The 13,627-nt window shown below is 36.5% G+C and overlaps 1 protein-coding gene and 2 non-coding genes across 3 annotated transcripts; all 3 read right to left on the bottom strand.

Moving 5' to 3' along the window:
* Positions 1-149: 149 nt before the first annotated feature.
* Positions 150-13,619, bottom strand: stimate (STIM activating enhance). Its single transcript, XM_024270346.2, has 8 exons — positions 12,762-13,619; positions 8,574-8,622; positions 8,391-8,486; positions 8,168-8,289; positions 7,554-7,666; positions 6,685-6,762; positions 6,207-6,350; positions 150-1,268 (listed from the first exon to the last, which is right to left on the bottom strand). The coding sequence occupies exons 1-8, from the start codon at positions 12,964-12,966 to the stop codon at positions 1,155-1,157; spliced, it is 921 nt and encodes a 306-aa protein (XP_024126114.1). The 5' UTR covers positions 12,967-13,619; the 3' UTR covers positions 150-1,154.
* Positions 2,273-2,345, bottom strand: trnar-acg. The gene has a single exon. It is a non-coding gene; the product is annotated as a tRNA-Arg (tRNA).
* trnar-acg lies at positions 2,716-2,788 on the bottom strand. The gene has a single exon. It is a non-coding gene; the product is annotated as a tRNA-Arg (tRNA).
* Positions 13,620-13,627: the final 8 nt, after the last annotated feature.

Raw genomic sequence — 13,627 nt, 5'->3', positions numbered from 1 at the left:
AATATTTCCGTTAAAACTGTCAAAGCAAAAAATGAGAAACATTACAAATAAAATTAAAAAGAACCATCTAGCAAAACACCTGCTGGTAATGTCAACACACATTGAAGAAGAAAAAAAAGGTGAACAAAGTAAATTTCACATAAATGAAATGATGTAAGTTGGGATTGTGCAAGAAAATAGTTTCCATATCAGCTCTCTCTATTGGAGTGAAGGAATGAAGAACACTTTGGGGACAAGCATAGTCACCTTCTTGGCTTACAAAAACATTGATAACAAAAAAACAAAACACATCAAAAAACAAGAAAAAATATTACAAAGAGAACAAATGAGTCAAACCGCCTCAAACAACAAACACCAATTGAACCAACATTAAATCCAGTAGCATCATTCTCCGGTCCCGTTTTGATAACTGATGCATCTGCATTCTGCTGCTTCATGGAGCTAATGTAGCAGCATGACATTTGCAGTCCCAATCTTAGAAATGACACGTGTGAGGTTTGTTAGAAGACAGAAATGGAAGGCTGCTGTAAAAATGAATGTGCTTCCTTTATCAAAAGTAACGTTTCAAAAGAGATCTACAGTAGTAAAGAGTGTAACTGTGCTGCAGTGTTCAGACACTGACAAAATGCTTCTCTAGAAATGGAGGGGGAGGTGTAAATGCACGCCTGCCCTCTTGTACACATATCACATGGTGGGACACCTACGCAAGAGATCAGACAAAGCTTAGATTATTTATGCTAGGAATACAGGAACTCCTACAATGTTTTTGAAGCAATTATAATCAACACACTAGACAGAGTTTACTATGATATTTGGTTCTCATGAGGAAAAAATAATTCATGTAACTGACTTGATACAGGTGCCATGTTTTGTCACGCTGACATGTAGCAGGGATCCAAATATCATAATAAAGTACAAAAAGACACTTTAATGACCTTGTTCAGACATGGCTTAGATACAGTCAGTTTTTTTCTGCACAGTGAGTGCAGGAATCTTGGGGGAAAAAAATAATTTAAATACAGTAAAAATTTTGAAAGACAGGAACAGAGGCTGATCTCACGCTGGGTGGAGGAAGTACAGGGAATGTCTGGGGACCTGGAAGGTGAAAAGCTACCAGAGAAAACCCATTATAGCTGCAAAACAAGGCATGTGGGTCAGACTGGGATTCCCATGCGAAGCTTTTTCTTCTTCACTGTCTTCATGCCAGTGAGTCGACGGACATCATCTTCGTCCGACTCATCCATTTCATCGTCTGCAGAGAAGAGGATCTGCAAAAATCACATTTGGGATGAATTTATAAACACTAAACATAAAAAGAGCAACTTTCTTCTGTCATTGTAGAATCAAGAAGACTTAGGAGTAAGTATTTGTGTTAACTTTGGTACATTATTCACAATGTAATCTTTTATTAGAACCTGGTGAAGAATCACACCACCTAAATTACTCCAAGAGGATTCATTTCAGTCTGAGATTCCATCTATTTCTAGGCACATGGTCATGGTCAAACACTGGCAGTCTCATGGGTACTTTGCTTCAGTAGTAAAGCACTAAAAATATTTTGCTTAAAAAAAAGACAAGTCAGAAAATGGTTTATGTTGTTTGTCAGTGACATTATCTCGCTTGAGTTAATTTTGTAACATGACAAGAAATGTCTAAATCTTAACCCATCAAGACCGAGACCCATTTTTCCTTAAAATTAAAATGACGTGGAATGCACCACAAACCAAGTGGATCACAGAACCCATTTCTGATCTTTTTCAGTTACACTGATGTCACCATGGGCTCTTATTAGTTTTAAACAGGAATGAATAATTAAACATGTGACATTTTCTCTGTTTATGGTTACTGAACTAGCAGTGGTGTTGAATACTCTGTTGGCTCTTAATCCGTTTGAGTTCCACTTTGATCATCTTTTAAATTGTTTCCAGGGGTCTTTTAATCCTAACTATGCCATTTTAATGTTTTAAACAAAATAATATTAAAAAATGTCATTTTGTAGGACACACATTCTGCAGAGCAGCAGAAGTTAATCAGTAATTTCCCTTCCAAGTTGAGGGTTGGACTGTTGATACAGCGAAAGCCTATCTCCACTTCCAATCTTCAATCTTTTATACTCTCTCTTTAAAATGCAGTTTTTGAACATGTCCTTCATTATTTAAAGTAAAAACTCTACAAGAATATGGTAAAAACACTTAAAACCCAATTTTCAGTATAGAAGGTCTTGAATTTCTTATTGATGTCCGCCATCATAAGAGAAATTCCACGAAAAAAGCGAGCCAGCCAGGAGTCGAACCTAGAATCTTCTGATCCGTAGTCAGACGCGTTATCCATTGCGCCACTGGCCCGTGTGACTAACACTGAAGAATGCAGCAGCTAGAACACTGACGCCCTGCCCAACCCCCACACAATTCAGCCCATAGAGCTTCCCTTAACCTACTACACACGCACTGAAACAAAATAAAATAGAGGGAACACAGGCACTAAAGAGAACCTATTAAAATGTTAAAGAATTATGTTTCAGTATTACAAATATGTAATACCTGTGTTATATGATCAAATCCTTCAAATCTTGAACCAGTAAATTGTACACAGGAGTAAAATTAACTTCACTGCATTTTAAGCAATAATTCTAAATAAAATTCAAAATGTATAGGAAGGATAAATGAATTCATAGTTTAAAAAAGAAATCGTTTTCTAATAGAAAAAGAAAAACATCGAGCCAGCCAGGAGTCGAACCTAGAATCTTCTGATCCGTAGTCAGACGCGTTATCCATTGCGCCACTGGCCCTGTGAGAACAACACCATGCTGAGTGGTCTATAAAGGGTTAGAGTGAATCCCTCTCCCATCCCCCCACTGGGTGCTTGTTGTTGAATTTTTAAGCAGTTCTTTACTTAACTTTCTATGGTGATTGTTTTGTAAGACCAAAAAAGTTATTTTTAACAATGATCAGTCAGATTTAAGAGCAGCCCTTTGTTTTTATTATGATAATCTGTTGAAGTCTTTTCAAACCTGAGAAGAAAGTGCACAAAAGCTCACACACGCACACAACATGGTTTTAGTAGTTAAACAGAGCATTAACCCAATTTAAAAAAAAAAAAAAAAAAAAAAACAACAACAACCTTTGGCCATTTTGATCCACAATCTAAATTCTGATTCAACAAACCACTGGCTCAGAATTTGTAGGCCCTAAACATTTTAAGGTCAACTCAATTTTATTTAAAAATAAAATATACAACTCGTAACTCTGATTTTGCCCGAAATTGTTCTCTCTGAAACTAAAAGCAAAAACCAACAAGGCAGTGAAATATCCCTTGAAATTAGACTTTGTCTTTATAAGTTCAACCGTTGCAGTGTTAAAAATGTATTTAGAAAAATTAAATGAAATGTGTAAGCTTATATATACAGTGCTCAGCATAAATGAGTACACCCCCTATATTTTTCAGGAAATCTTTAGTGTCCTTTCAGAATCAACATTTTTAATGAGATACTATACTACAAAATACCCCCCAAACGTGGGTAATTGATTACAAACAAGATTATTTAATTTGCATGCACAAAAAAGTGATTTTCCCTACTAATCAATTCAAGGCCTTGTTGCAAAAATGAGTACACCCAAAGTATAATCTTAGGAGAAAAGCCTCACTTAAGACCACAAAATTCTACTTAACAGGCATCTGACCACAGGTGAATCTAATGATTCATTTAAGACCTTTCCAACACACATGTGACTATAAAAGAGCATTGCTTAATAAAGGAAAGCCCTTTTCATTTCATGCCTTCAGAAACGGCTCCTCATCGAAGAGAAATGTCACAAAATGCGAGAAAAATAAATTATTTCTTTACACAAAAAAGGTGAAGGCTACAAGATCAGCAAAGCTTCACACAACCAAGTAGCAAAAGAAATCCAAAAATTTAAGAATGATGGAAGTGCAGCCATCTTATAGAGACATCCTGGTCGTCCAAAGAAACTGACATCTCGACAGTAGTGTCTTCTGATGAGAACAGTTGAAGAAATTCGCCATGCAAGTTCACTGAAGTTAGCTAAAGTGGTAGAAAGCCAAAGTGGAGTGACCATTTCCTGTGACACCATAACACGCACACTGCACAGGAATGGCATGCATGGGTATCGTCCATGTAGGAAGCCTCTTCTAAAGTCAATGCACAAAAAAGCACGCCTAGAATTTACCAGAGCCCATGCTGAAAAAGAAGACGACTATTGGGACTCCATACTCTAGAGTGATGAGACAAAGATCACAGTGTTTGGAACTAATGGTTTTAAAACTGTAAGGCGTCGTAAAGTTGAGGACTTCAAAAAAAAAAATGCATGTTGCCTACAGTGAAGCATGGTGGTGGCAGTGTTCTGTTGTGGGGCTGCATGAGTGCTGCTGGTGTTGGGAAGCTGCATTTCATTAATGACATCATGAGCTCAACAATGTACTGCTCTAAACTGAAGGAGAAGATCCTACCATCACTCCGTGCACTTGGCGGTCGAGCACCTATCTAACACAACAATGATCCAAAGCACACATTGAAAGCTACTAGGGGTGTAACGGATCACAAAACTCACGGTTCAGATTGTGTCACGGCTTTAGGGTCAGGGTTTCGCATCATTTTTCGGATTAGTAAAAAGTTGAAAAAATAAAATAAAACTAAACAACAATAAGAAATTAATTTTCGGAAACGCTTCAAATCATATATTCGATAAGCATATAAAGTACTTCACACACATAATATATATTTATTTACAAACAAAAATGCTAAAAAATGTAATTTCTGATTACATTTACATGTCTTGAGACCAAATCTACAAAAACTGACAGAAAAGAATGTTTAAAAATAGTGTTGAAAATACCAAATCTTTCTGGAGTACCCCCTTAAAATACAAATGTCCTCATCCCACCCGCCTAATGTCCAAATTAAATCATAAATAAAACAGTAAAAAAATGTTTTGGTGTTAATCGTTTCATGGAAACTAGCTGTGGGAACACTTGAATATTTAAAATAATAATTATTATCTGTAAAACATGACACTGTCGCACCCGCTTTTCCTGGTGATTTTTGATCTCTTTGGCTTGCCATACAATCGTCCCCTGACGGCACTGGTAAGTCCACTATGGAGAAGTGTCTTTCTCCTGTGTGGGACAGCTGCTGCTCTTAACTGGGAGATTCTTTGAAAACAGAAATTGAAACTTGTACCAATGCTTTTATACAGCTCTTAAAGTTAAATAAACCTGATATATATCAATCCGTGTCCTTTATTATGAAGTCGAGAAAAGTGTTTGACGGAAGCTCCTCCCACACACAGCGGGAGATTCAGGTGAACAGACTTTAAGATAACCATGAAGCAGCTACTTTAGCGCTTGTCAAAACAAAGACGATTTACATGAATTTGACGAGAATTCCATTCTATGTGAACGGACAATTGATTTAACTTATGAGAGCCAGAGGTGTGTGCTCTCGCGGGGGATGGGGGATGGGGGTTGGGACGGTCCGCGGTACACAAATGTCTCGAAGCGTGGCTTCTGATCTGTACGGACCACGAATTATCCGCGATTCGTTGCACCCCTAAAAGCTACTGTTGCATTTCTGAAGAACAGGGTGAAGATGATTGAATGGCCAAGTATGTCTCCAGATCTGAATCTAATCTGTGGGGAATTCTGAAGAGGTAAAATGAGCATCATTCTCCATCCAGGATCCAGGCGTTAATAGAGGCTATTCTTGAAGAATGGAAAAAGATAGATGTTGCACAGATGTTGATCTTGTTCATTCCATGCCTAGAAGACCTGGTGCTGTCCTTAAGAATCAGGGTGCTCATACAAAATACTAGATGTAATACTTTTTGTTGCAGGGTGTATTTATTTTTGCTTCAACCAATTTTAGTAAAACTGAAGATTTTGTGATCTAAATTACATTATTCAACTTAATTTCATGTTTTAGAGTTCAATAAGTGTTCAATTAAACTCATCATTGTGAAAACTTTGGAAATTGTTCTTTTGTTCATTGATTAGTACTTTTTAAAGAGGGTGTACTCATGTAAGCTATGCTGTATATATTTGGTTTGAAGGTCAGAATATTTCTTGTATAATGTTAAGTATGCTGTTAGTATTTTGTCCTACATTGATTTATTCCAAATGCATAAAGATTCTGTTTATACTAGTGGTGGAATACAGATGCTAAACTCTACATCACATTTCCAGAGACCTACCTCCGACTCAGAGTCATCGTGGGACAGTGCTCGTCTGTAGCGTACTTTACTGCTCCCACGAGAGTCCTCTTCTCTCTCTTCAAGTTTTGCTTTTGTCCTATGCTTTTTCATAAGAAAGTTATCAACTACCCAAAACATGAGGGCCTAAAGTGACCAAAAAAAGAAAGCAATAGATTAGGTGTGAAAAAAATATATATTTTTATATTATAACGTTATGTTAGATGTTTATATTTTTTTTAAACACAGTGGTTGTACGTTACTAAGATGACATGTTTATAACATATTAATCAACTAAACAGGTGTGAAAAAATATATATATTTTTATATTATAACGTTATGTTAGATGTTTATATTTTTTTTAAACACAGTGGTTGTACGTTACTAAGATGACATGTTTATAACATATTAATCAACTAAACTGTTGTTTTCTTACAATCACATGCCAAGATCAACAAAAGAAGATGGTACCAGGACTTACATTGACAAAGAATGGAACAATGAGCATTACTATTGCCAGCTCCAGCTCAGGATTGTGAATGAAGTTAAGTAGAGCCAGCTGCAACACAAAAAAACACAGTCTTTTCTAAATGTGCAGAACTAAAAAGCATACCAATTTCCAAATGCTGGACCAAAGGTTAAGTTTTAACTTTAAACCAAAAACTATTTCATAAGATCCACTACAGTAAAAATAATTCTTTTGGTGTTTTAGCATATTTTTTGGCATTGTTCTCATCATAAAGTATGTATAAATAGAAAATTAGGAATAAAACTGCATTTCTAAGCATTTCTTTATTAAAAACCCCAAAGCTCATCGCTCTGCTCCATTCTGAACCTGCATTTACCCCCAGTGTGCCCTCTTCTGTCGATCATCAGATTTATTGCTTAACGCTTGCCCTAAAATGTCTATGACACCGTGACGCCTCGGCTGTGGTTAGGAGGGGAAACCACTAAAGTTTTTCTGCACTTTATGTTGTAAGGTGGGGATGTAAATAATAAAATCATGGGAAATGATTGGAGGCTTACTTTGATCAAAAGTTCCAACCACAACTCATGGGCCAAACTTTTAGTGAACTACTGCCCCTTTGCAGAAACTAAGTCCTAGAAAACAACGCTGTTTTTGGGGTTTGCGTAGAATGTCTTAATCATAATTAAAAGACCACTGGGAATGCTTTTACAATAGATCAAAAGATTGAGACTTCGATTAAACTATAAAAATGAAAACAAAATGAAAAAAAGTTGTTGTTTTTTTTAATAGTTTTAGATGTTTTTGTTTTCACAAATGTATTAAATAATACACTAAAATAGACACTACTTTAGCTGTTTAACCAGTTGATCTTCTCTTCTTACCGTTTTCCACTGGGGGATGAGCAGAACCAACATGATGAGGACCTTCTCAAACATCATGATGAGGATGTAGAGAATACACTGACCCAACCATGCAGAGCACTGCACTGGCTCTCCTGAGCATACAAGAGTGAGGAAAACAACATGGAGAGGAAAAAAAAAAACAGAGACATAGCGGCAACTGTTATAAAAACAAAGACACTCATGTCACAGTGTATGATTTTTTTTATACAAATCCCAAAAAAGAAAACAGAAGGTTACCTCTTGAAAACTTCATTAATTTCAGATTAATAACCGCTTTTGTCAGCATCAGATATATAAAACTGGATTGGTATAATTAGCTAAACAAAACAGATTTTAAAAAAATGAAAGTTACTAAAACCTTTTAGACAAACATTTAGAGATAGCAAGAAGATGCAACGGGACTATAACAAATGGAAAACACAAACATTAAAAGGTATAAAAAAGTTCTAATACTATTTTTGATACACTGAACGACTGGAGTGTGCATATAAAAACATGATCTGACAGCAGTAACTTAGTGGTAGACAGCTTTCCTTTACTGAAGTAAATTCTGCCATCCAGTGGTCATGACGTGACTTCATAATTGGACTTACCGTATTCTCCAAAACGAAGAGAATCCCATTGTCTCCACTCAACAATAGCGCTTACAACTCTCACTCCTGCATAGATCACCAACATGCCCAGGGAGGCATCTAGTAAGAAGTTAATGAGGTATCTAAAAAAAAAAAAAAGCACAGCAGGACAAGATCATATCTACTGACTCTGTGTGTAGAGTTACAGGAACAAATGGGATCACAGAAAACAAATCAGACTTACAATGAGCATGGATCCTCTTCTGTGAGGTCCGACAAGTAGACATTGGCAAAATGAATGAAGAGCATTCCAATTGCTTGCTTGGAGGTGTCCAAAAACCTACAAAGACATAGTTTAGGTGTCCCTAAAACACTATAGTGGTAGAAGTGATTATAAGGAAATTAAAGGCTTTTACAAAGCATTTACCAGATCCTCCATGGTCTCCGCTCATGTTTAGGCTCTCTGAAGCGCTTCACTGTAGAGGAAAGAGATCAGAGACCGATCAATCTTAAAAACACAGAAATGTACTGCATTATCTTTAGTCCAAAGTTGAAGACCAACATTTTAGTACTGATTGTAACAGTGTATCAAAGTAAGGTGCACATACATTTTCAACTATTTTTGCTAAAAACTCCACAGTCATAATTAAAAGAGCACTGGGAACGCTTCTACAAATGATCAGAATATGATTGGAGTGGGACTTTAAAAATACAGTTATACAGGGTTGCGTTATGTTCTTAAAACTGTTGTCCGTTTGGTGCTGTATACTGCTAAATTGGAGAGGAGACAGTCTGATAATGCAAAATGTTTACAACTTAAAGACTGAATCAGAATTCTTCCCCTACCCATTCTAGTGGCTTCTATCTTCTTCCCACAAACTATGGACTATGGAAAAGAAGTTGTGAATTGTTTTGTTGAAGTAAAATACAACATTTACTGAACCATAAACTCTATTTCCTATTCATTTGAACTGCTTTTTGAGCTGGTTGATCTTTTCTCTTTATTTGCAATGTTCTGCTTTCACTACTAAGAAAAAAAAATATTCAATTTAATATTACTGAACAATACATTAGTTGTACAAGCTTTTTCTCATCTGAACCACTTTTCTTTTTGCAAAAAAACAAAAGGAAAATTAATTTGAGGGAGGAAAAACTGTTTTCTTTTGAACAATCAGAAGTGCGCGCGTGCCTTTCGCTATTTCTGATTGGTTTAGACCACTGTGCGAATGTTACTGAACAGATTATTTATACTTAAAAGAAATCTAACACACCTTGTAATCAAATATAACATTTTTGCACTCATTTACAGATCCACTTTAACAAACAAACATACAAAAAAAAAAAATAGAACTTATATTACTTGTCTCTGTCACAACCATACAAAATGATAGTGTGTTGTACAGTATATTTACATCTTAAACAATTTCTTTGTGGATTTAAAAAAACGTTTAAAGTAGATCTAAAAAAAACTTTCAAGAATAAAGTGTAAATTGTATATTTTTTTTTATCATGTCAGGCCATTTGCATGCGTACATTCGTAGGCTTGTTTAAAAAGGAACACTGAAAATCGCATTGACAAGTTCTTCCTCTTTCTTTTACAATGGCCACTTGTTGTCCTAGGCACTTCAATCATTTTTATATCCTTATGACATAAACCTCTAGAAACATTAAAAAGAAATTGGAATATGTATCACTCAATTCCAAACAGTGTGTACTTTCAAAACAAGTTATAGCTTTAAAAATAACCTTAAGTGAGTCATTGTATCCAAGCAAACTAGCACAATAACATGCTGTGACCTCAGTTAATGGTCTCAACACATGACTTCAGACAGAACACACCCTTTGCAGTAGGGTGTGTTGTTAACACAAGTCCGGGGCAGGCCTCAATTCCATCGTTTTTGATCGAAACCCTTTATTGTACTTTAAAAAAATATATTTACAAAAATGTTTGTAGTTCTATGAACTTTTAACGATACATAAATGCTTATTTCTCTTTGTCTTTTGGCTGCCATATTTGATTATTTGCCATAACATAATTTGCCATTATTTGCCATATCATAGAAGATTATTTGCCGTAGCAAATAATCTGCCTCCATCTAACCCTTTTCTTCTGGCCTCTTTTCTTCTAACTCAAACCTCGGCATCCTTTTACCAACATCATGACAGTCACCCTTTAGCAGAAAAAAGTTTTTAAAAGGGTCATCTGGACTTAGCTTTTTTAAGTTGAAGACATTTTGCTTCTTCTCAAGAAGCTTTCTCAGTGTAAGACATAAAAAACTAAGCTAGAATGATTCTTTTAAAAAACTTTCTCTGATATGGATGAATGAGTCTTCACATACTGTCCCTCCTCTGAACATGTCCAAATCATCTCCAACTGGCTTCCCTACACATATCTTCAAAACATCTAAAATGAGCTGTTCATCTGATAAATTCATTCCTGATTCTACACATCCTCATAACTGCCAAAGAGAACTTCCACATCTTCAGCTCTGTTACCTCCAGCCTGTCTTGTTCTCAGAGCCAACTGTTCTCACCAAAATCTTCCACACCTTTATTCTCATTCTTGCTGATTCTCCTTTGTCACACATCACGCCTGAAACCTTCCTCCACCCGTTCCAACCTGCTTGCACATGCCTTCCCTCACTCTCCACTGCTCTGGACTGTGGACCCAAAGTTCCTAAAGTCAAAACTTCAGAAGAGTAAATCGAAACATTTATCTGAATATTCTTGCTTACACTTTGGCAAAACAAAGCAACACTTAAGTTGGGCTGGGAATATTTTAAAAATGGCAAATGCTTTGAAAATCAGCTCAACTAGTTTGATGAGTTCAAACTTGACAAATGTGGGCATTTGGACGCTATGAAAAAAATGTCAAGCCTTAAAACTCTCTTTGACATCTGACTGTTGAAAGAATCAGTCAGATGGTAAAACCTGGAGTCAGAACATAACAGGATGATGTTTTTTTTAGCTTCTATTCTTGAATGTACACAATTAAAACTTCTAATGGACTCAAATGTTTTCCAGCTTAATTCAAATTTGATCCAAACTTAGAACTTAGTTCTTCTAGGTGCAATAGTTCATCGTTTCCACTCTACAGGAATCTCATATTTAACTCTTCTGACATATTTTTAGTTTGATTTTTGAAACTCCGTTTAAGTCTTTTGAAATGACTCTGAATGGTGCCCTGTAGGTGTCTGGAAAGCTAGAAAAATTATAGTTCCTTCAGCAATGTTGATTTGCTGTATTAGTTACAGGGAATGTTGTTCAGTTGTGGGAAAAAAAAGTTTTGTTAATGCTTGTAGAAATATGCAAATAGTTGCTTTACTAGTCTAATTTTAGACAAAACTGTTTTCCATGGAAATTGTCCCAGAACTTTTGAAGAAGGGCAAAATCAAGGTCCTTAAGTGAACGAATGAATGAATGAACCTTTTTTTTTATAGCCCTTTAAAACACCATAAGGGTGACAAAGTGCTTTACAATAAGAAAGATAGATTAAAACATGTTTAAACTTGGCAAAAAAAAAAAAAAAATCAACACCATAAAATTACAAAAGGAAATAAAATGCGTAAAGGACAAACAAGAATTTAACAAAACAAGTAAGAAAGAACAAGATGCTAAAAAGGCATGCTTTTGTCTGTAGTTTAAAAGTGGTAAGTTCTGATATTATGTGTAACTCCGAAAAAATTTTATTTAATAACTGCGATTCAGCATCGAAAAAACTTGTTTGGGCACATGAAGGCGACACTGGCTGGCAGACCTTGAAACTCTCTAGACTGGCTGTGAACAGTTCAAAGCTTTGTTAAGTAAGCTGGGGCAATGAAGAACAGTAAAAATTGAAACTGAAATCTTAAATTGATAGGGACACAGGAGTGAGGTGAGCCGAGCACTGGACTGATGCACGTTCATCTGGATGTTCTGGTTAAGAGTTGTGCAGCTGCATTCTCTTAAATGGAGGTGGTTATGTGACACTAAAGTACAGAACGTTACAATAATTTATCCTAGAGGTAATCAGGGTGTAGATTGCCGTTTCAAGATCACTGCAGCTCAGGGAAAGTTTATCTTTAGTTAAAAGTCACAACTGATAAAACCTATTTTTTGACAATATTGTTGATCTGTTTTTCAAATTTAATGCAACTTAAGGGACTTTTTCAGAGCTCAGATTACAAGAACTTGCAAAGCAACTTTGATTGTGTTAAATAACATAAACTTGAGAAATGTTCCATTGAATAATAATAATAAGTCCCCCATTGAAAAACACATTTGGCTCTCTTTATTTTCTATTCAGCACATTAACAATATATTTACATCAAAAACACAAAGATTTTGTCATCAATCTTGTGGAAACCAAAGAGCAACACTGTCCCGACCATCACATGAAAAGTTAAATACTTGTTCAAGTTTAAAGATATCCACTTCACTAAAGAAAACATGAAATTACACCCCTCTGGGGGGGAAAAAACAGATTAATCATTTTTACATATGTTGCTATTTGGGAAGCTTTGTTCAAGAGAGGACATTTATGCAGCCGGTTGAAATCAATAGAGCATTTGATTAATCCAGGGCTACTATTGGCTAGCAGCCCCGATCGGATGTCTTGTCTTCCGATCATACTCACACATCAGGATGCTGAAAGCCATCACAGCCAGAAGACCTTGCAGGAAAATCCCAAAGGAGTCCATCAGGGCGCCGTTCTTGCAGCCCCGCGTTTTAGTACCTGGCGATGGACTGGAAGGTGCCGAAGAGTTGACGGTGGACACTGCAGGCATGCTGGGTCCCCCCGCCATCCCTCCCAGCGCGTTTCCACCGCTCACAGCAGCCATAAAGCAGAAAAAGCCGAGCGATACTACAGTATATGGATGAGCGCAGCCGCAGTGCTAGCTTCTGTCAGACTTCTGCCCAGTAGTTGATGGTCAGCTAACAACGGATTTGACAGTCTCTGGTGAGAGAAGGTACCATTTCCCGATTCGAAAGCGTTCATTCATTCTTCACTAACCCATACATGAGCGTGTGGTTTGAAAATATGCTTGGCGAACAAGAAGTTCAGAAGGAAAACTCGTCCTGACGGTTCATACCCGAGCTCTAACAGTTTTTAAAGAGCCAGTCATCTTTAGATGCTAGCATCGGAAACAGAAGACCGATAAGGACTTTATTCTGCATCTAAATGATCACAAGCGACGTTTACACTTATATTAACGACATGACAGCTGTAGTTTGACGCATTTTAACCAAATGTCTACTTTATAAAGGTCCGGCGACTGAGGTGCTACCACTAACCAAGCTAACCTTTATACTAACTTCCCAGTTGAATTAAGTCAAAGCTGGGCTTGTAAAGTTTTGATTTAACATTCGTCAACAAAAACACTAAATCCAACTTTTAAAAACTATTGGGAAAAAATGGAAAGAACCCGGTATGCGATAGGAATTGTGGTTCACCGCTCGCGAATATCCAGCTGCTTCCCTTTCCAGCAGTGCCCACTCATG

Source organism: Oryzias melastigma, linkage group LG5 (genome assembly GCF_002922805.2).
Source record: "Oryzias melastigma strain HK-1 linkage group LG5, ASM292280v2, whole genome shotgun sequence".
Lineage (NCBI taxonomy): Eukaryota > Metazoa > Chordata > Actinopteri > Beloniformes > Adrianichthyidae > Oryzias > Oryzias melastigma.
This window is presented reverse-complemented; position numbering and strand designations above follow the sequence as displayed.